The 24,423-nt window shown below is 39.3% G+C and overlaps 1 protein-coding gene across 3 annotated transcripts in view; it reads left to right on the top strand.

Annotated features, from left to right (window-relative positions):
• The window catches only part of LOC124554208, a 148,399-nt gene extending 138,034 nt beyond the window's left edge, over positions 1-10,365 (top strand). For 2 of the 3 annotated variants that reach the window (XM_047128277.1, XM_047128276.1), the window contains exons 3-4: positions 262-440; positions 9,858-10,365. In XM_047128277.1, the coding sequence (XP_046984233.1) occupies positions 262-440; positions 9,858-10,045 (367 nt within the window). In that variant the 3' untranslated portion in view covers positions 10,046-10,365. The remainder of the gene's footprint in view (positions 1-261; positions 441-9,857) is intronic. The other variant, XR_006968293.1, reaches the window with a different exon arrangement.
• The last annotated feature ends 14,058 nt before the right edge of the window (positions 10,366-24,423 follow it).

Below are 24,423 nucleotides of genomic sequence, written 5' to 3'. Positions count from 1 at the left end.
AAAAACGTCCAAATCTCGGAAATGGCTGAAGTTATCGAACTAATATTTAACACACATTAATTTAGTATTATATCTGACATGCTAGAAAAGTTTTAGTTCATTTGCTTGATTTTTAAGGTATTGCGCAACATTTATGACGTCAGAGCTAGTTACAGCAGACTGGCTGACACACAATGGAAACTGATGTGAATTTATTACAGCGTGAGTAGGCTGCTTCCCTACAACACATATGTACCATATGTATTATCCCCCACATTGCAGCGAGTACTTCTACCTGCACTGCGTGTCGTACCTGTGGGTCGTCGTGCTGGGATTCCTGCTGACACTCATCGTGGGTGGCGGGTGTCGCCTGCGAGGGGGACCGCAGCATGCCGCCGCCAGACCCCGACCTCTTCGTGCCGCCAGTCCGGTGGGCACTGCTCGCGAGGAGAGGGCGCAGGGTGAGTGGCAGTGGTAACAGTGGCAGCACTGTCTCCAGCTGAGCGATGCCCTGACAAGTGATTAGGCAGTCAATTTCATATATAATCTGTTTGGAGACACATCTACTGTTGAATGAAAAGCTGTTTTAGTGGTGGAGTTAATTATGAAGTGTTTCTGAAATAAACCTCTTTCACTTGTATATGAACTATTATGGGAACACAAAAACTTTCGTGATTTCAAATCACATCTTCAGGTGTACAAGATAGGAAATGTACAATGAACATTATGATAAACAGATAGCTATCATGATGATCACCCCTTCCCTGACACCCTTAGTAAGGCCAACAACTTTGCCTCCTACCTCTCCGATGTATTTTCCGTCCCCGATGATCCCCAGTTCGATTACTCCCTTTTCCCGGATATCCGCGATCGAACTGACACCTCTGTCCCTCCCCTCACTCCTGGTTTCCAGTACTTGGACAACATTGCACACCCGGAACTCAATTCCCCTATCACTACACAGGATCTCATTGCTACACTCCGCACCAAACTCTACACCGCTCATGGTCACGATCGTGTCACCTACCGTCACCTTCGTGAAGCTCCTGTCTCTTTCCTCTCCACCCTGGCTAGGCTCTACAATGTAGTCCTGTCCACCGGTTACTACCCCAACCTGTGGAAAACCTCCCGTATCCTCTTGTTCCTTAAACCTGGCAAACCGCCGTCCGCCGTCTCCTCCTACCGTCCCATCAGTCTTACCTCGGTCTTCAGCAAGGTCCTGGAATCTATCCTCACCCGCCGCATCCACCAGCATCTCCGACAGCACCGCCTCCTTCCAGTTACCCAGTGTGGCTTTCGGCCATCCTTCTCTTCCGACGACCTTCTCCTCCACCTCACTCATCTCCTTTCCGACCAGCTTAATTCCCGTCGCTCCACAATCTTCCTCTCCCTGGACCTTGAACGTGCTTATGACCGCATATGGCATTCCGGTCTCCTCTTCAAGCTCCAATCCTTCGCCCTTCCAATTAACTACGTCCGTCTGATCGGCTCCTTTCTCTCCCGCCGTCCTTCCTATGACACCATCCATAACACAGATTCCTACACCTTTTTCCCCTCCGCCAGTGTGCCCCAAGGCTCCGTCCTCTCCCCCCTTCTGTACCGTTTGTACATGGCGGACATGCCGCCGCCGTCACCCCCCGTCCACCTTCTCCAGTTTGCCAATGACACCGCCTTCCTAGCCCTTGCCCCCACCCTGCAGCGCTCCCAACACCTTCTCCAATCCCATCTTGACCAGTTCACCACTTGGTGCAACCAGTGGTTGCTCAAGGTCAATCCCTCCAAAACCCAGGCGATCATTGTAGGCAAAACCACCCCTTCCTTCCGCCTCCTTGATTTCTATCTCACCATCTATGGCCGTCCTATCGCCCTCACTCCCAACCTTAAGTACCTTGGCGTCACCCTCGACTGTCGCCTCTCCTGGACTCCCCACCTCCGGACAATCCAAGCCAAGGCAAGGTCCCGACTCAGTATCCTCAAGCTCCTCTCTGGCCGTACGTGGGGTCTGGACCCCTCCACCATCCCCCACACCTATAAATCCCTCATCCGCCCTATCCTTTCTTATACCCATCCGGCTTGGATCTCCGCCCCCCCTACAATTATAAATCCCTCCAAATCCTTGAACGCCATGCTCTCCGCCTCGCCTATTGCATCCGTCTCCCCTCCCCCACGCGGATCCTGTACGATCTCATCCCCTTCCCCCACCTCCTCCTTTTCCTTGAAAGGATACGGATCCTGTACACCTCCCGTAAACTCGATCCTCCTCACCCGTCTCCCCAGTCCTCTCCCACCCCCGCCCGCTGCCGCGCCTGTATTCCCACGCACCCACCCGGTCTCCATCTCTCCACCCTCCTTACCCTCTCCCAAGGTGGCTTCCGCCAGCTCCCCCTCCCTGATGCTGTCCTCCTCCCCTCCATCTACCCCTCCTACCAACTGTGATCCTCCCTCCCTCTTCCTGTATCTGTTCCTTTGGGCACCCTCCATCTCTCCTCCCCTTCTCCCCACTCCTCCCCCGGGCCTCCCCTCCCCTGTCCATCTGCTCCTCCTCCCATCTCCTCAGCCATTGGCATCAATGTTCTCCCCTCTCCACCCTCTCCACCCGCCCTCACCCTTCTTCCCCTCTTGGCAGGTCCCCGGACTCGCACACGCTACGTGGACTTTCGCGTGCCGGAGATCATCGCCATCAGTGTCTCACGTGTGTGACGTTGTTTTGTGTTTTTAGTGTCCACTGTCACGCTTCTACGTTCACTTGTGCCGTCGGATTCATCAGTGTTACGTGCGCCGTGTCAACGTGTTTTCAGTGTCGTTATCGTCGAGTGTGAACGGCTCCATGTTTTTGTGTATCTGTGACCACTATTTTTTGCCCGTCACTCTTTTCATTTTAATTCTCTGTTCTTGTACTGTTATTGTCACCACTATGGCTAAAGAGCAGCGTCGCATGCTGCTGCCAACCTACCTGATTGTTCAGGTGTTAAAATAACAATAAAGAGAAAAAAAAAGATAGCTATCCTAATAACCTATGCTGATGACAACCAATATGAAATACACATCAGTGAAATGTTTAAACCCTGATACAAAAAGGAATGGGAGTCGACAACTCAAAGTAAAGTACTGTTACCCACAACAAGCTGGATGTTGTAATTCAAATTAACAGGTTGAAAACTGAAATATTAAATGTGCACCTACCTACAGTTAAAAGAGCAAAATAACAAAACAAGAAAAGTAAAAGCCCCAGCTAGATACATTGAGCGCCCCTGGTTATGAATCCTCACTTCATACTGGGAAGCTGCAGACAGCAATGCTTCAGCCTGCTCAGTGTGCCAGTGTGTTCATGTGTATTATGGAGGGAACTACCATCACCGTGTATATAGCAGGGAAAGCCACAAACATTTTTATTCAATCTAAATATCTTGGGAATGTTTGAGGCCTCTGTTACACAGCATAATCATATAAATTTGTGGATGTCAGAGCAATATATTTTCTAAAGCAAGCAGCAGATTTCCAACTTTAATAGACAGTTATCCAGTGAAGAATCACAATACTACAACGTAAAAGTCCATGCAAGAAAAATATCAGAGCTATAGGATCTCATGCAAGACCTCATGGAAGAATTACAAAATGTGTGAAAATAAATATATTTACTCTTATATAAATGGTATGCAAATAAATGAATACTTGCTTTCCAATTAGTAATCAATCACACCACTTAATACCTCAATATTATGAACATTTGTTGGCTGCTTTCATAGAAGGAGTAATAACTCCATACACCAAAATTCCAGATTTTATTTCTCAAGTTATTACTCTTTCCATTCACTGCAGTATTTTCAAAAATGACAGTCCTGTGATGCAACTTCCTTGGGGGTGACAATCTCCCATCCCCATGCATCAGTAATTACATAAAGATATGCATTGGACAAACCAGTAATATCACTTTTTATCCACTGAAATAACGCCTTTCCAGCATTTCCATAGTTTTGATATAAGCACGCTGTAGGAATGTCATTTTTAAAATGGATTATTTCTCTGTGTGTAACAATCTCCCTTACCTCACAAAAAAGACTTTGCATTTCAGACATAACACAGACAGAATTGTATGAGGTAATGGAGCAGGATGAAATGTAAATATGTGGTACAGTGGGCTGTGTCTTCTGCTGTGCACTTCATAATGAACTTCAGAATTAACTGAAATGTGTAATAAGTGTAATCACTAGAGATGAAATCAGTGAAGATAGGAGGGAGGTCTCGAAAGTTCTCTGCCTCATATTGAAAAACGTGCATTTATGTTTGCAGAATGTTTTTCATCATAATCTTCTTTAACATTAACATATTTCATCCAGTGAAATTTCATCTTTGTAGTGTACCATTGGAAGGATTCTCTTCCACATCTGGAGTTGCTTCTGTGTTAGGTGAAAAATGCTGATGAACAAGTGTAACTTTGAATTTTAAGAAGAAATGCAAGTCTGAGTGAAACATGCTAGGGGAATAGGCTGAACTTTCATCCAACACTTCACAGTGCATATCTAAAAGTAAATTATGTCAAGGTTGTCTATTTACTGCCGTTAGGGAAACTCCATGATATACAGTCACTGCAAAGAAACTTCTGAACAAACAAAGATTACTGCATAATAGGTGTAAAACAAATAGTAGGGCTATAGATAGATGCATAATGAAATGCATTTGGCTGTCAAGTTATCAATTAGTGATGCCTTCAATGACTACCATAGCAGAATATTGTGAAAATGACATTTTACAAAAACCAAAGAAATTCTGTTCCTGTGTAAAGGCTGTTGATGCACAAAGTTAGCGTCCAGCCCTAGCGAATGAGACAGGAACTTAAATTGAGGGTAGCAGAGCAAAAGCTGAAATGCGTAACTACAGTTTCAAATTTCCTTTGCAAAGTAAGACCCAGGAGAATTGCTCCAATTTAGTCCTTGTACCACTGAAAAGATGAATGAAAGAAGTATTGGTGCCAGTGGCGTTAAGAAATGGCTGAGATTGTTAAAGCTGATCAAAGCTCCAGGCCCGATGGAATCCCTGTCAGATTCTATACTGAATTTGTGGCTGAGTCAGCCCATCTTCTAAGTATAATCTATTGTAGATCCCTGAAACGAAAAACTGTGTCCAGTTCTTGGAAAAAGGTATAGGTCACACCTATCTACAAGATAGGTAGTAGAAGTGATCCACAAAAATGTCATCTAATATCCTTAACATCAATATGTTGTAGAATCTTAGAACATATTCTGAGCTCAAACAAAATGATGTACATTTAATAGAATGACCTCCTCGATGCCAGACAGCAGGGCTTTCAAACCAAACTTTCACTTTTCTCACATGACATATTGAAAGCTTTGGATCAAGGAAACCAGGTGGAAGTGACGTTTCTTGATTTCTGAAAAGCATTTGACTTAGTACTGCAGCTTTGCTTATTGTCAAAAGTATGATCGTATGAGGTATCAAGTGAAATTTGTGACTGGATTGAGGACGTTTTGGTAAGAAGGACACAGCATGCTATCTTGGATGGGGAGTCGTTGTCAGATGCAGAAGTAATTTTGGCTGTGCCCCAAGGAAGTGTGTTGGGACCCTCGCTGTTCTTGTTGTATGTTAATGACCTTGCAGACAATATTAATAGTAAAATCAGGATTTTTGCAGATTTATTTATTTATCATCATCCCAATGATCACATTTGTGATGTAGGATTTGTCAGGGGACATTTTAACAACTATATAATATCTTTACAAAATTTGTATCTGTGCTGAATTCATATTAATCTATCTTATGTTTAATACGATGTACAACTAATAAGTGTTTTTATAACATAATTTATTATGCACTGATGTAATTTCATTTGTCACATTATCTTAAACATATATTTTATACAGTTGCGCAGAGATATTCACTTATGCTGTAATAGCATTTGTCAAGCATGTGGTTCTTTAGAACAGTTTTAAATTTATCCTCATTTTCCAGCTCTTTGATATGTTTTGGTAGTGCATTAAAAAGTTTGATGCCTTGATTACATACATGTTTCTGGCTTCAGGTCCTTGTTACAGCTTGTATGTGGACATCTTTACATTGCCGTGTATCGTAATTATGGAAGTCTTTATTGGTTTTCATTTTGTCCTGATTTCTTTTGATCACCAACAGACATTTCAGAATGTATAATGATGGAATTGTTAAAACTATGCAGTTATCTGTAATGAAGTACTATCTGAAACATAGTGGGATAAATATTCAGTTAGATCTTAATAAGATTTCAGTGTGATGCAGAGATTGGCAATTTTCTCTACATGTTCAAAAATGTAAAATTTTGCACTCGACAAAATGAAAAAACTCATTACCCTATTACTATAATATCAATGAGCCACAGTTCAGATTGGCCAGCTCATACAAATACCTGGTTGTAACGATTTGTAGGGATATGTAATGGAATATTCATACAGGCTCATTTGTGGGTAAAGCAGCTGTTAGACTTTGATTCATTGGTAGAATACTGTTGAAATGGATTCAGTCTACACAGGAGATTGCTTACAAATCACTTGTGTGGCTGGTTCAAGAATATTGCTCAAGTGTGGGACCCATACCAGACAGGACTAACAGGAGATATTGAACGTACATTCTGACAGCTATTGAACTATATGAAATAAAATCATCGGAACTTCTGAACGGCTTGCGTTAGGATGTTCAAATTACATGGTTGGCTGCAGGGCAGGATGGGAATTAGTATGTGGGTACACACAGGTCTTTCACCATTTGCGCATGAAAATGTCACAGTACAGCGTGCCTGAGTGTATAGCACTTGTAAAGGCCTACCATACGAGCAATAACACCCCAACTGTGCTCCGAAGGAAATTTGCAACGAGTTCAAGCTGAAGACAACTAGTCCAAGTGTGCTAACAATCAAGAATTTGATTCGCAAGTTTGAGAGAATGGGTTTTGTCATGAGGACAGTGTCGGCAATATCGGTCATCGAAAAAGGCTGAAAACATCGAGGATCCGTGTGCTGTGTTTCAAACCGGCCACAGGAAATTGATCTGATGAGCTGCACAACAGGTGGGAACCAACCGGAGATACTGCGACAAATTGTTGTTGAAACATGCGTCTCTTCCCATACAAAATTCAAACCCATATGCCGTTAAGCCCCAAGGGTACGGAACAGCGGTTGTGTTTCATCAGCAGTATTGTCCACAGAACTGACAAACAGGACTTTGATCTGATTATTGTTCGGTTTAATGGAAAAGTGCATTTTCATTTAGATGAGTCCGTCAATAAGCAAAATTGGTGCATTTGGGGGGACTGAGAATCTGCATTTCATTATCGAGAAGTCTCTTCACCTTCAATGGGTGTCTGTGTGGTGTGCAATGCCCAGTCATGGAACAATCGGTGCCATATCTCTTGCTGGCACAGTAACTACCTAACAGTATGTGAAAGTTTTGCAGGACCATTTTGTCCCCATTATTTAAAGTGTCCCTTATTTCGACAATAAGTGGTTCATGCAAGACACAACTTAACCCCACAGAAGCAGGAGTGTGTTTAATGCCCTGGAGGAGCACTTTGGGGACCCCATTCTGGCTCTGGAGTACCCAGAGGCCACTGGCACAGGCCACATTCCCCTCATCCAGATTCTCTGGATCTGAAAACATTTGACTGCTTTTTGTGGGGCTATATTAAAGACAAGGTGTACACAATAGCCCCAAAACCATTGCCGAGCTGGAAAATGCCATTTCGGAGGTCATCAACAGCATCATTGTTCAGACAATTCAACAAGTCATGTACAATTTCACTATTCATCTGTGCCACATCATTGCCAATGTTGGCAGATATATCAAACGTGTCATAACCTAAATCCATATATCTGTAGTGACATTTACATGTTGAATAAAGTGTATGCATGCCGTAGTTTGTAACTAATTTACCTTTTTTTTCATATAGTTCAATAGTTGTCACCCTGTATACAGAGCAGGGCAGCACAAATAATCACAGGTTTGTTTAATCCGTGGAAGACTGTCAGAGAGATACTGAAGGACCTGAACTGGAAGACTATCAAAGATAGATGTAAAATATCCCCAGAATGTCTACTGACAGAGTTTCAAGATGCAGCTTTAAATGATTACTCTAGGGATATACTACAATCCCAAATGTATAACTCACACAGGGACTGTGAGGATAAGATTAGAATAATTACTGCATGCACAGAGGCATTCAATCATTCTTCCCGCACTCCATACATGAGCGGAACAGGAAGAAAGCCTAATAACTGGTACAATGTTATGTATCCTCTGCCACGCACCTCACAGTGGATTGCAGAATATGGATGTAGATGTAGATATGAATTTCAATTATGTATGACTCAATATAGTGTAAATAGTATAAAATATGCAACATATCTTCTCATTGTAGAAGAGACTGTGATTACGTTATCAGCCTTATTTCTGCAGCAAAGCTCTACAATCCTTCCCCCCGCCTGCAAATACTCTCCTCCAACAATTCATTGCTGCCTCAGGATTAAGTCCTCTCAATCAAACTACTCTTTCTGTCAAGTTGTGCAATAAATTTCTTTTTTTTCCATAATTTGGTTCTGTACCTCCACGTTAGTCTACCCATCTAATCTTCAGAATTCTCCCATAGCACCATGTTTCTTCGCAGAAATCCATATTGTTGACATTTGACTTCTATACGGAGCTGCACTTAAGAAAGATACTTTCAGATGAGACCCCTTAACACTTAAATTTGTGTTTGATGTTAATAAATTTCTTTTTTTGTGAATAATTACCTTCCTATTTGCATTTTACATCCTCTCTATGTAGGTCATTGTCATTTATTTTGCTGTCCATATAGCAAAACTCATCTGTAGCTTTCAGTGTCTCATTTCCTAATAAAATATCCCTGCCCCCTCCTTATTTTATTAGGCTACATTCCACTAGCCTTGCTTTACTTTTATTGGTGTTCACCTTGTAACCTCTTCTGAAGGCATTATCCATTCCATTCGACTGATTCCCCTAGTCCTTTGCAGTCTCTGCTACAATTATGATGTTATCAATAAACTTCAGTTTTTTGTCTGCTACCTAAATTTTAATTCCCTGTCCAAAATTGTCTGTTTTCCTTTTCTATTGCTAAATGTGCAAACTGAGTAACTTAGGATATAGGCTAAAACCTGGTCTCATTCCTTTTGTGTCCTTCAGTTCTTCTCTCTGCAGTCTGGTTTGCTACAACCCTGACTCTTTCTTCTCATGCTTTTTAATTCCTATACCTGTACTCTGGTTTCTTTACAGACTGTAAGCTTGTGCACCCTGAATTTTATTCCTGCTATCTTAGCAACTTCAAAGAGGAGATTCTCCTCTGATTTGGCTTGTATGATTCTTTCCATTCTTCTATAAATAATTTGCTAGAAGTTTGCAGTCATGAATTATTAAACTTATGGTTCAGTATTATCACACCTGTCATTTGCCTTCACACCTGTCACTTGCCTTTTTTGAAATAGCAGTTATAAAATTTTTCTTGATGTTTGTGGGTATTTCACCTGTAACACATGTCTTGAACACCAGGCAGCATAGTTTTGTCATGGCTGACTCTTCCAAGGAGCTCAGTATTTCTGGGGGAATTTCATCTATTTCCAAGTGCCTTGTTTTCGCTTACATCTTTCAATGTTCTGTCCGACTCTTCTCACAATGTCATATCTCCCATATCATGTTCATCTACCGCCTCTGTATATATCCTTCCACATTTCAGCCTTCCTTTCTTTGCTAAATATGAGTTTGCCCTCTGAGCTTTTCCAAAGGTTTCTTTAATTTCCCTTTACACAGCATGTATGTTTCCCACAACCACGTAAACTGAATGTCCAGTGTGTGTGACTGTTTGTTTTCCCTGTTATTGTGTTGCAGGTGCTGATTTGTGGGTTCCCAGCCTGAGACATTCCAGCCTTCTCTACAGAGGCTGCAACAACTTGGTCTATTTATTTTCTAGTTTTGTAAAAAAGGAAAAAATTATAAACACTCAGTATTGCTCGGTTTGCAATAGCTGTGCTTTTTATTCTCAGTTCTCTTCTGTTCAGCTGAATTGCTGCAAATAATGAAGCGCTCCAACTGAAGTTAACTGGTATTGCAATACTGCGCAGTGTAGAAACTTTCACAAATGTAACATTTCAGTGGCCTTATTAAATATGGGCAATTGCTTACCTGGTAAACTGTGAGCAAAAGTATGACAATAATTATTACAATATTGGAAAAAGTTCTGACCAGGAAATCAATAATCGTGTGATGAAGAACAATACTACAGGACGGTGGAGGCATTGGATGGTGTAAAGATGGCTGAATAATATTGTTGAATGGCATAGAAAAGATGCCTCCAAAATAAAACTAGTTGCCTATAAAAGGTCACAGTTACAAACCAATCACAAAATTTGCACCCGTACATTTTCCATCATATTTGCTGCACTGTAATTATTTTTCTAGAGCACATTACACTTTAGAAGAATCTGTCTTGCCAAAGTAAATTTTTTTAAGGTTAAAACCATTTTGCCATTTCAGCTTTAAAATTTTTTTAAATATGAATGTTTCTGTATTTCATCATTCACTCACCCACTGTCAGCTGATTTTTGGCACCTGTAGTAAATTGAGTAATTCGAAATCAAGCTGCATCTGTACTTCACTCTTTTGAATAATGCATCAGATTAAATAGAACTCAATACAACACACTGCATTGCTATCTGCACCACTTCCATCACGGCTGAACTTATACAAACACATATTGCATAAATGGCAAAGAAATCAACAAATATGGTATTTCTAATGTGGGTTCAACTTGTACAGTGTAAAAAGAATTTAGTGGTAAACATGTTTTTCATCCATTCATTCACACATTTTGTTCTGGCTCCACATTAGGGGTATGGAGTGAGTTAAAGTATTCATTAAAAGGTGTGAGTAGAGACATGAAATTTGTCGAACATTTGCTGTTGTGTTATCCCTGCTTTTTTCAAGTCATCTTTACTGTCATGACAAGTTCCATTGTCTGTATTCTAGCTTTACTGCTGGTTTTGTACAGCTCCGCAACTTACCTGGTTAATCTGGTTGACTGCATTCTTTTAATATCCCATAGAAGTTTAGTGCATACTTTTACATGTGAAGAAATACTGATCTAATTTAGAATCTGCTTGTTTGCTTCTTCATACATCCTTTTTTTAACAAAATAATTTGTGATTACTTTCTTCTCTTCTATATTTCCTCGGTGCCTCTTTGCCCATTTTAAATACTTTGTCAGTGGGCTACATCCATACTGTTTTCAAAACTAGTTCCTAGAACAATTTATCCAAATATTTGACTCAAGAATCACTTAATTGTTTTGTATTTAGTTTCTAGAATTTTGTTTGGCAGAATGTAGTTGGACATTAGCAACATTATTATTTTTTAAAGGAAATTACTGATCTTCTTATCATACTACTAGCTGCTGTTTTTATCTAATAGTTTTGTGTAAATTTGCACAGAACAGTGTCATCTGCCTACAGAACATTAATGTTAAAGCACAGTTTAACATATACGGTCATGATATTCATTGCTGTGGGAACTGTTACCATCTGCAAGCTGGAACAACACTAGTGCACATTGCAGCGAGAAAGCCTGCAGGATTATTGCTTTTGACATTTTATTGTAATGTCTGTGTGGTTTCACCTTCAGCAGCATCTGTGGAGGCATATGTAGTACATTAAATAATGCAGGTATTGCGTTCCAAACAGCTTTCCTACATTACATATTCTCTGATTTGATTGGAACTGTAATGGAAAGAGTTAACATCGTTGAGTAGATACTCAACATGGGTGTCTTTCTGCAAAAAGTCAGTTCTTCTGCTGTTTACTAGTACTTTTTGTTCTTAAGACCTTAACCCAAAACATCTCTCAAGTATGTAACAAGAAACATGTCTCCTAAAGCTTGTAATATTGTTATCACATATCCCCACATTAGCTGACAAAAATTAAGTGAATAGTCAACTGTTTCATATTACGAGTAGATGCAATACTATTGAGAACTTACAGTATTCAAAATGAATATAAAACATGTGTGCAGTCATTTAGTAAGAATCTTGAAATGATTTAATATTGTGACATCAATCACGATGTTCATGAGTATAAATGAAAGATTGCAGAAAATGCAAACAAAAGCAATTCAGAGAACTTTTTCGAATGTTGGCTGAGCACGATTGATGCACTTATGAGACCACCAGTTCTTTTTTTTATGCTGGGTACTTTATACACATCTTCTTCTTTTCCCTTCTATCATTTGGTATGCCTCTAAGAAGTCATCAAATAAATTCTCCTGTGTTTGAGATTTAATAGGCATTTGCACCAAAATTCGATTTTTGCTTTTAGTAGAACCATTCCTCTTTCCAAAATATTATGCTGAGCTGTTTTTCTTGCTGTAACAGACCGAATGTTTCTACTTGAAATTATCTTTGCCATAAAATTACTGTGTTTGCTGTGAGTAATTAGCTGTGGTACAATTCAAACAGGCTCTCCTTCCAGTAAAGCACTGATTGTCGTCACCAGTATCACTCCTGTTTCATGGCGACCATCAGCTACTAAAGTCAGAATCGGCATTAGAATCATCAAAAATGTTATCGTTTTTCCCATTTTCCTCTTCGTCGTCTTTGGTTCAACTGCATAAATCTTATTCTTCTTAGAAAGTTGCTGCATGATGAAGTCAAAAATAACAAATTCACACATACAATAAAATGCTATAAAATAAGAATACTCAAAATAGCAACTGAAAGCAAAATATGTAGTAACTAGAAACATGCAGTGTATTGGACCTACCTAATTATTACACATAATGTGAAACGTGGTCACACAGGCACTCAATTTTGCACTAACTTCTAAATAATATGTCTTATTAATAGGTTGACAAAGTCAAGCTCATTGTTGGATGTTGCTTTACACGCCACATGTTTTAGAATGAATGTTTAAAATGAATGATGGGTCTGAGAGACTATTGTTTTGGGTCAAGGGTTAAAGAAAAAAAAAAACATTCTTCACCAAATATCTGTAGGCTATAAGGGAATTATAAACAAACTATTCTGTAACGGACTGTTTTATACCTCCCAAGGCCATTAGGAAACTAAAGAAAGACAAATGTGGTCTCACCCACTCTTCCTTCTTTTTCTTTCTTAGTTAGTGCTTATTTTTACGGCAGTACATGAAGTTCCCTATTGTAAAAACTGTTGGAAATCAACATAAATGATACTGTTTGCACTAGTCTGATACCATATTTGTAAACGTAGCTTTCTGTTGGCTTGGAATGCTGCTGTTGCAATATATAACAAAAATGAGTCGGAATGTCGTGACTGTATGTGTTAGACCATAGTTAAACCCGACTAATTATCAGTGTTGGGCATTTAAAACTCCATTGTTCTGATAACCTGTAAGTGTGATGGTGCCACTACACCTTAGTTTTGAATATTTGGAGATTTCCAGTTCTCTACCTGATGTCTGTTGACAACCTTCCAAAAACATTTTCACCAGAACATAAAACTCAGTCCCAAACCCCAGTTAGGAATCATAGTCTACATGAAAAGCATTTTTACTTCTAGTATTTTGGCAGTTTGTCCTAAATTCATTATTATTTACCTCAGATAAGACAAAAGAGTGAACATATGTTTATCTGTTGATGTTGGTTTTTCCACTTTACTCAATATTCTCACTATAGACTAAGTACTTTTTTGACCTCTGCTTCTCTGCGATAGAGCCTCAATTGGTAGTGAGTGTGCTTTGTGGATGCTTCCTAGAGTGGCTGCTTCTGCCTGGCGATCCATGACTCATATCAGCCCGAATTGCTGCAGGCTCTCCACTATGATGGGATTTACCGTACACAGTATGTGAATTAATGAATGAGTGAAGATTATGCCACAGACCAACATTGAGTGAAAATGTGCGAGGTACACTGTTACCAACCACTCAAATTCCACAGACTGTTTTCATTTTTTACCGCAAAACACAGTAAGTTTTGGACACAAATAGTGTTCTAAGAATTCTGGCTGTGATGAAAAACAGTGACAACATTGCATTGCAGACTGAAGTACAGAACTGCAAAAATTAGCCACAATGTTTACTACTTTACCTGTATGTGCATCCACTGCCTAGAACCTCTTCTGAATCCTATGTAGTTTTCTTTTTGTATTCCACTAGCTATATAATCCATCCAAAACTGTCATCACATCACATTTTGGAAAATGTGGCAAAGGGACCAACAGTATCCAAATAAATGTCAGGCCGATTTATTTTTTAATGTAAAGTATTACATCATCCTCCACAATTTGGCACCATCGCCATGACATTCCGCATGTCGTTATCCCTTGGCCGGACATTTTTCAATATATAGCCCCTCTGTCTTTCATTAAAGTTCATCCTGTCTCTGGTAATCTGTCCACTAGTTAACACTGTCTTCAGTTCCCACTGAGTGGCTATAGGATTTGCAGGGGGTACACTGATTGCACCACCAGTGAAATAGGTGTGGGTTACAAAACTATCCCCAGTCAAAAATAAACTTTTTCAAGACAGTGGTAAAACCTGCTCAGCTCACAGTTAATGCTTTCATGGCAAGTTGTCTTAGTTGCTAACGAATCTTCCAACTTGTGTGGTTAACATTTTAGGTCTCGCATTTTGTCCAGAGCTGTGTTTTGACATCTTCAGAGATGCTCCTGGTGCCACTTTGTTTTGCCGAATGAAGAGTTAGGCATTGGAAAGAGATGTAAATACAAATATTTCATATACAGTGATGAAATATTGTCCACAGCTATATAGAGAAGCCATCAAAGTACATAAATACATGGATGATTTTAACAGAAAAGAAGCCAGGAGACTTAGTGGTATGTGGATTGATAAAAATATTTAATAATGAACATACAGCACTGGAATTGTTACAGATCATAGCCCTCTAGACAACACAACTATTCAACATAGTTGCCATGCATTTATACACATTTGCACCATCATTGAACCCAGACATCAAAACCAAATTTTGGGGGGGGGGGGGGGGGGAAATCACACTTTTGCTTCTTAACCTATTTTTGTCACCATGTCTGTCACTGTGAATCACTTCAAGAACACATCCTCAATTGACATCTGTAACATATGTTGGAACAGCAGTATCTGTTTCTCTGTAACCCGACTCTTTCATGCAATACCACACACAGCTGATGTCGACTGCAGCATCACTGCACGCTTGGTTCATGGATGACATAAAATCAGCTTTAAAACAGTGGGTCAAGAAGCAAAATACTGAACTATTCCAAACCGGCTTTGATGCATGTTTTAAACAATGGCATAGATGCACTGTCACAATTTTAAATACCAGTGTTATGCAGGGACACTTTGGCCAATGATCTGTACTAATTCTGCTGTTCTTTGTCCACTATTAATTTCTTGATGAACAGTAGCTCCAAAGAATCAATAGTTAAGTTTCATTTTTGCTGGATGTCTGTCAATAACATTAAAACACATACCATGCCCCCTTTTCACAATATTCATGTCACATGCCTGACCTGAGTCTCAGCAAGACATGGCAGAATCAGAAGCAGCTGTGGAAATATCTGACTCTGCTCTATATGACATGTCAGGGCCAAAAACATTTGTGGACCACGAAAGTGCAACCCCAAAGATTTGCCAGCAATTAAAATCTTCTCAATCTGACTGTCTGCTGCCTCGTCTCTATTACATTTTGTATGTTACTTCCTAATCCTTCTAGCAATGTGCCTTTGGCATCTCAAGTAATGTAATTTGTGTCCTAACAAAAATAAATATTCTAATAAAATACAGTTCTCAGTGATGAATGTCTTGTCAGAAAATCACGATTGGAACATATCAAGTTCCTAGAAAAACAAAAATTACATTAGAAATACAGAAAACTCTGCCATTTATGTCGCCTCCCAACTAGTGTTGTCAGACTCACTCACTACCAACTTTGGTCGATTTTCTGCTTGTCCCAGAGCTTAAAAATGAACATAAACAGTCTCGACTGCAAAAAACTTTATTTCTGTAGTTATCGGTTTCTGTCAGTTACTGACCACCTTCAGACCACATATAATGCTGACAGGTGTTGGCAGAGAACAGAGCAGACATTACGAACTGCATTAATGTCAACTGCGGAGTTTTGTGGAGTCCATACCACCTACCATCCGATAGTAACGGAAGGAAACTAGCAACCACAAAAATAACGGTTCTTGTGGTCGAGACTGTTTATGTACATTTTAAAGAACTAAAGAAAACTACTGTTCAAGAAAAATGTTCTCAAAAATTACTGTCCCAGAGCTATCACTGTTTTGAAGTTTTGGGTTGAGAAAGGAGAGATGAATTTGAGGTGGGCTTCTGACTTAATAATTTCGATCTCTTTCTGGTAAACTGTTGAAGAGATTTCATTTTGTTCCAGAGTGCAATAGATCTCGAAGATATGCTTAGCAGTTCTGGCACATACTGTAGCTGCATACATTCTCAATATTTTGTGGTTGTCACGTTTTTTCACTGGACATGTGGAAGGCTGAGCAACAGCTTCCTCCCACACGTAGGAATACTCTATATTACAGATACTGAAGGGTACCGGATATTGTATAGAGGAAGTAATGACTGTGTCCTAGTCATTTGGTACTATGACAACCAGATTCTTCGCAAAGAAAATTAATGAGAAATCCTGATTTGGGGGAAAAATGGCCTCTGTTGGGTTGAAGGTAAGCTATGATGGTCAGGTAGTAAAACAATGAGTGACTTTGAGCTCATGCTAGCTTTCTCACAAAAATAACCTGTGTCAGATGACAGAAACTCTTTCTGCCATAAACTTTTTGGAGACAGGATTTTTTTAACCATCTAACTGTGGATTAGAGATATAACTGGGTGATGAAAATTTTGGGTTTTGGCTGTGGCTGCTGTGATACTGGTTTTCTCAGATGTACTTAATGTGGGTCATCTTCAAGGATCTTAGGGACACATTTAAACATGAAAACCCTTCTTTTAATGGCAGAAAATGAGATGAGTCCCTACTTGAGTGTACTGTGCATGAGTGTGTTTCGAATTAATTAATTCTAAAGGAAAAAATTAAAAAATGGAATATTAAGTTTCATAAATACTGTCACGAATACTGGCAACTTACCCGCTTTTAGCAGTTATTTAAGACTGTCATTACTCTCCGCTATTGCCCTGACCATCAGTCCTCACTTTCATTCTTCATCACCATCCATTTGACACCCACTACTAAATAAAAGCTGCCTCTTCACTTTGCCACACCTTACAAATTTTCACCCACATCCATTCCTACTGCTGCTGCTTGTCATTTTCTAATGTCATCTACTCATTTGTGTAGCTACATGTCCCACCCACCTCCATTTCATTTTGTTTTCATAAACATGTTTCCCATTTCCCACTGTTCCCTGACCCATATGTTGGCTTTCCTGTGTCTGCCACTAATTCCCAGTTTGCTTGCTGTGGATCCTCCCAACATTTGAATAGAATTCTCTTTAAAACTGCAGGTTTCACTCCAACTCCATGTACCAACCTATTATACTACACTCAGTCTAAAACAGAGCATTGGCTCAACAGAAATGCAGTTACCTCAGCTGGATCTTTGCCTGGAACTGTTAGCTGTTATGTAGTGCTGTTACCAAACCGGGCGGTCTTGTGTTGCCATACTTGTGTTTATGTGAGTTCCATCGAAATGTGAGGACACAAGTGGCTACAACTCACGAGAAAGATCCACTATTTTGTACTTGAAGTCCTAATTATTACTGTAGGCAAATTTGTTGGAAGCTCACTGATTACACTTATGTGGCCAGGAGTTGGGAGGTATTGTGTAATGCTGAACTCTTTGTTGAAAATGTTTGTTGCAATAGTAAAACAATCGCAGGCATATCATTTCATAAAGAGGACTTGTGCAGATTAAGGGAAGTTGTGTGAGGCCAAGAACTTGCCAATACAAGTGGAATCTTTTGGATAAGTGTTAAAATAAGAAAAAAAATTTTGGGTAACATAAATTGTGGGGAATTAATATATAAAGCTGTACTTTGCTCCATTGGCATATTTGGGGAAAATTTTCTATTGTATCCAATTAATCTTCTCGTATTCCTCTGACACTGGGTGATCCATGTCATAAGAACTGAGGGCAGCCTTCTTCTGTAACCTTTGAACCAAATGTTGGTTCTCTTGGATTATCTCATGTCCTGTGCCATGTGTTTCATTTCTGTATTGGGTTGATAGTGTAGACGTTCCTTGATCAGTGTACTGATCTTACATCCTAACAGGCTTCACGACATTGTAATATGGTTCATAACATACCTCCATCAATTATAGGACCAATGCAGGAGTAGTGGCATGTCGTAATGGCGTTTGAAGGGTGTATCCTGTTGGTGGAATACTCTGGCTGCTCTTGACAGGCAGTGGTACCTTTGCCATCTAAAGATGGCTCCATATATCTAACATGTCTGTCCTTTGCTCTCCTACTTCTCCACAAGCTGTTCATCTTTCATATCTTAAAAAGACATATCACACTCAAAACTCAAAGTAAATCATTCCCAAAGGTAAATACTTGTGGTGAAGCCCCTTCTTTTTTTGAAAGATTTCCTTTATCAGATTATTCCACATGATATTTCTAGCAGGCCGCTACTTATTGTGATAGCGTGGCAACCAAAATCACAGATAAGTAAATAAAAAATGAAAAATAATTAATAAATAATTAAAAAAAACCTCATCGAGTTTTCCATTGAGGTTTTTGAATATCCATTGGTTGGGGAAAGAACACTGATGAGCTGTATAGGGATGTATCAAACAGAAAGGAGTAAGAGCCACTTTAGGAAAAACTTGATTTAAATCATTCCTAATGTAGTTTGGTGGTTATTGGCTATGTCTTGTTGTTAAGTTATCTGCACATAAAAATGTAATGTGATAGTGTATGACTGCCTTATTGTAGTGGCACATGGGAACTGGTAATGGAAAATACTTTGACATGCTGGTGCATCCTTAGGTTCCTAATACCGTGTGTGTGTGTGTGTGTGTGTGTGTGTTTTTGTGGTTCTACAGGAGTGTATGTGCAGTGTTTGTTGTACTTATAATTAAAAGAAATGTGCCAGCAATATTGTTGTTTGAGGAAGATAAAAGTATTTCCACTTCTGAAATAACTGAGAAGCTAAGTTTCCTGGTCAGAATTTTGTAATCAGTTTGTATTGGAGTGTGTGTGTGGATGAATTCTTCTGCACATGGGTTTCCATTATTGTCATTGCAATGCGTGTTTGGCAATTGCCAACACACACAGACAGACAATATCACATGTAGAAAATGCACATCTCCATTGAGCTTTTGGTAAGTGCCTTTTGTCTGTCATTGTTAATTTTGCAGTTCATTGCAGTAGATTACTTGTTAAATGCCTAATTTGCACAAAAAGCTTGTACTCTTTCCAAATGTCTTCCAGCAACAAGAAGTGATGAAGAGAATGTGTGTTCAGTGAAAAAAGTTTATATTAGTGTTTAAGTGAGAGCATTTAGCAGTATTATAGTGACAACTGTGGTATACAGAATGTGTTAGTGATGTGGGGAAAGAATAATAAACTTTTTGAGATAATAACTTATAACCTGTGCTGTAAATCTGCAGACCACTTCAACAATAGACTCCTACTCCATTCTTCCTTCCTCATGTTTTTATTATTGTTATTGGTTAATATAACTGTTAATTTGTTACACAAAAGATGTGCACTAAACTGCATTTAATGGTCATCACACAGGCCGTATTTTCACATCACTGAAATGTGCAAAGAAGATGGAAGCAGCAGTTGCATCTGAAAACAGTGAAAAGATGGCAGGAAGTAGTCTCCATATACTGGAGGTTCAATATGGTACATCAGGACCAAAGCTTCCTAGAGCTACTATTCAATGCTGAATACAGTGCTTAATAAGGAACAAGGAAATTATAGGAACATAATACATTGGGATGAACTGGTAGTAAACCTTTTAATATGCTCTGCGATTATGCACACTAAATGAAATACAGTGAATCAGCAGGGATGCTGCCATTTTTAACAATGCTGCTACTGACTCAGTTGTACCAGATATTCACTGTTCATCTTGTATTCGTAGCTTAATGTTTACTTGAGTGGATTTCTGTGTTTTGCAGAAAATGCTTCCCTACAACTGTAACAAAGTTGTTGCTGTAATGTTATATCACCAGTTGTGCATCTTTATAGCCCATACTGTTACTTGTCAGTAGCTGACAGTAACGTTTAAACCTTGAATGTAGGTAGTCAGGTCAGTTGTGGAGGAAGTGCATTCATTTAATTTTTTGTTTAACTGGTGGCAATTTGCAGTGTCATGTTTTGTGTTAAGTGGAAGCTAATCCACTGAAATAAATACAGGAGGTACATAAAGTCTGGGAACACTTTCAATTATTTATTGCACAAAAACCAAACACTGTACAGATATCATAGATATGTCATTTTGAAGAGAAACCATGAAAGTTTTTTTTTTTTCTTCACTTATACCGCCACAGTGTAGTTTGGTAATTTGCTTATAGTCAGCGCCAGTCGCAAACATGGCAAGTTCAGGTGCGGAGCAAGCTTTCTGTGTGTTGGGAGTTCGAAATGACCTCCCAGATCCCCAGATGTCACTCTGTGTGACTTCTTTCTGTGGGGACATATTAAAGATGTGGTGCATTTACCGCCTCTACCACGTGATGCAGGAGAGCTCTGGGAGAGAATACGGGAAGCGACTGCCACAGTCAACAATGCAATGCTCAGATAGGTATGGCAGGAATTTGATTACCATATTGACATCTGCCAGCTCACTCATGGTTCACACATCGAATGTTTGGGGGAGAAAAAAACACTTTCAGATTTCCTCTTCAAAATGCCATCTGTATGACATTTCTACAATATTTAGTTCTTGTGCAATAAATAATTCAAAGTGTTCCCAAACTTTATGTACATCCTGTATTTTATTCCTTTAAAGAATTTTCCCAGTCAGCATACTATTAGTCTGTAGAAATGTCATTCCTCGAACAGCATAATTTCTCTGGATGTAACATACCCTTTTACTTTACTATAAATACTTTGCATTTTAAACACAGTACAAACAGATTTATACAAGCTACTGGAATTGGAAGATGTATCAATTACAACAGGAAGTATTTTGTGCCATGCACTTCACACTGACTGCAGAATATTATGTAGCTGTGGAACTATCATGTTTTTTTCATAATCAGTCACTGTAACATATATAAATTATGTTAAAATACTCCCTCTGTCAACAAAGTTTCAGGACAGGTTTTTCTTTTTTTTTTTTTATTTCCAAGTTTGCAAAACTGAAAAATGTTGTTTTTATGTGACATGGTACGAGTGTGTCCTTGAAATGAACTTGGCCACATTGCCATGTAAAATCACTAAGTGACAGGACTGTGCTTAGCAACACGCTGTTTAGGTTTTGGTTATGGTCACACAATGAATGCCGATTGTGAGCAATGAATTAACATTATGTTCTGCTTTACGCTCTGGAAAACCACTTGTAAAAATTGGACAATCCCTCATTTCTGTCAAAGGTTATTACTGAGGAAGAAAGTTGGTGCTACCAGTATAGCCCTCACAACAAGTGTCAAAGTGCTGAGTGAAAGGGTGACTGAAAGGAAAGCTCCATCAGGATGTTGCAGACATCCAACGGGCTGTGAGAAATGACCTTACAGCAATTGCAGTTGATAATTTTCCAAACGTTGGCCACTGTGTATAGAGAGCCAAGGGGACTAATTTCGATAGGAGCTACGATAATTACTTGGTAAGTGTAATTTTCTATTTTTTTAAAATACCTGTCCTGGAACTTTTCTGACAAAGGGAGTAAATTCACACCAGAAACCAATGAACTCTGAAGCAACATACTGAAGAGATTTGCAAATTATGTGGCAACAAATTAAAATTATGGCAGTTTTTAAAAAAATACTTTTATAAGCTCACCAGACCCAGAACAACGTGATGTGATAAATCTCAAATTGTTGAACCACTCTTTGTATGGTAAACTTTATCATTGCAGGCAGAATAACTTTTACTGGATGCTGCATTACACTTCCAAGTGACACAGATATGTGGCACTATTTTTTTCAGCACAGTTGCCAAGTCTCTGTAAACAATGGTCAGAACGTTGAACAGTTGTTCGGTTCCTCAACAATAGAAATCTGCTCCTAGGCTGTGGAACCATGCTGTATGAATGTTGACATTATTGGAAAAGCTCTCCCCCCACCCCCCTTGCCGAAAATTGCACAGTGGAAGACCTGGAGTTACCAACTAGCATTGCCCAGGTCTGTTCGACCTTGGTCAAATTGTTGCCACAATTTCATTGCGGATGGACATGACATTGCATTTGGTCCATACACCAAAAGGCATTCACAGAAATTCAGTACACTACACCTTATATATGAACTTACAGTAAATATCCAGTCGGTACTGTAACACACCTGTATGTCCTGGAAACCTGCAATGTGTACCCTTTCTGACAATGCGTCAATCTCCTTGGACAGTGATCTTTGCATGGGATGATATGTGTAACTTGTCTTCTAAGGTCCCTTCATGCTTACCACACCAGAATCCTGACCACATGTTGACATTTGCACGGCACTGCCCATGAAGTTTTTATAGAGTAGTGTTTTCCATTGCAGATTTAGTCAGAGCCACTGTTAGACTCTGGACTTCAACTACTTTCTTACCTTAAATTTTCTATACCATCAGATGTACAGCATTGATGAATCAACATACTGATTATTTCAAGTAATCCATTTCAATTTGCACTTTTTCTCATTCATATAGAAGACAAGGCTCACAATGCAGAAGAAAAATAATGTTCATTATTGTAAATTTTTAGCCAGCAAAGTTGTATGTAATTCAGAATTCTGTTGATTCTTTAGGCCATAAAAAACTAAATTCCAATCAAGCCATATTTCATTGCATTATGTTCTTTTCTAAATAATAATTCATTCTTACCTACATCTATAAGTAGTTAGACATCACCCAGAAAAGCCAGTCCACAGTTGAATGGACTGGCAAGTGATTGGGCAACAAGTGAATGGGCAACTACTATGTTGGAGGTGCCAGCATTTCAAGTTACTGTCAACAGGTTCATTTCATTTCTCTAGACAGCAAATAATGTCTTTTTTTTCCCTCACTGTCTTTGTGGGTGTTCTACCTTGTGTACTGAATAATATAAACAGTAATCCATAAAAATCACTGACTTATTTTGTAAAGTTTTTAAGTACAGTATCCTAAAACCATTTTACAAAAGTCCTGTTCCTCACCTCTTCTTCGGAGGTCTTCTGCGAACTTAATAACAGCAGACAACTAGGAATGAAACTTTCTGAAGTTCCAGTGTGCTCTACAGTTATTTTACTTCTCTATGTCAGTTTGAGCTGCCACACTACTGCTGATGGTAACATATTTACAACCTTTTCCAAAGCTGTATCCCGCTTTTACCCAGGTTTCATCAAGCCAAATGATTTTGTAAAAATTCGTCCCTACTGATTCAGTCAGACAACGGCAGTGCCAGGCTGTAGTATCTTGGTGCTGCATTAATAACATCCAGCCACAAACAGGCATGTAATGGAATCCTAACTTTCTTATAAATTGAGGCAATAACGATTAACTACCCTGAAACAGGTCTGCTGCGACAAGAGATGCAGATAGTTTTATATGCATTGGCTGTTCCTTTCTCGAATAATACACAAACTGTATATTTTATGATGAGAAAGAATACAATTTGCGACTGTCCTCTTGAGGTGCTTCTGCTTCCCACGCATCACCAATTTAGATGATGTCTAATCTTCTTTTGCTAATGTCTCACTGTTAATTCTTATTATTTGTCATTCACTAATTTTTAGAGCATCAGTAGTTGCCTATCATTTTGTCCAAAGACACCTGTGTGCAACATATTGATGCATTTGAGCCTTGGTGCTGACAGATTACTATACATGAAATGGATGGAAAGAAGAACAGATGTTTGTTGTTGAGCAACTGAATATCTCCAGATGCCTTTCTTCTTGTATCAATCAAAAAATTCTCCACCCTTAGGCCATACTGTGAGAAGATGTGGAGAAAATAATCTCGGAAGGGAACATCGAGGGCAAGAGACCGAGGAGAAGATAATCTCTGGTCTACTTCTTCAACAGGGCCTAACAGGATGAAGACACTCCGTTTGTGGAGTCATAATGCTCCATGATGAGCATGAAAACTTGTGATGATGAAATAACAAAATAGCACCAGTTGTTATTTCCCGTGATCTATCTAAGACATCTGAGTGTGTAAATCACAACATTCTTGTAGATGATCTGAGGTTTTATGGAATTGATGGCACAGCCAACCAACAGATAATATCATACATAACCAATGGAATGTGAAAAGTTATGCATAGTAAACCAACCAATGTAATCAGGGTAGATTCTTCTAATGAGAGAAATCACATATAGGG

This window comes from Schistocerca americana, chromosome 11 (assembly GCF_021461395.2).
Source record: "Schistocerca americana isolate TAMUIC-IGC-003095 chromosome 11, iqSchAmer2.1, whole genome shotgun sequence".
In the NCBI taxonomy this organism is placed as follows: Eukaryota; Metazoa; Arthropoda; class Insecta; order Orthoptera; family Acrididae; genus Schistocerca; species Schistocerca americana.
This window is presented reverse-complemented; position numbering and strand designations above follow the sequence as displayed.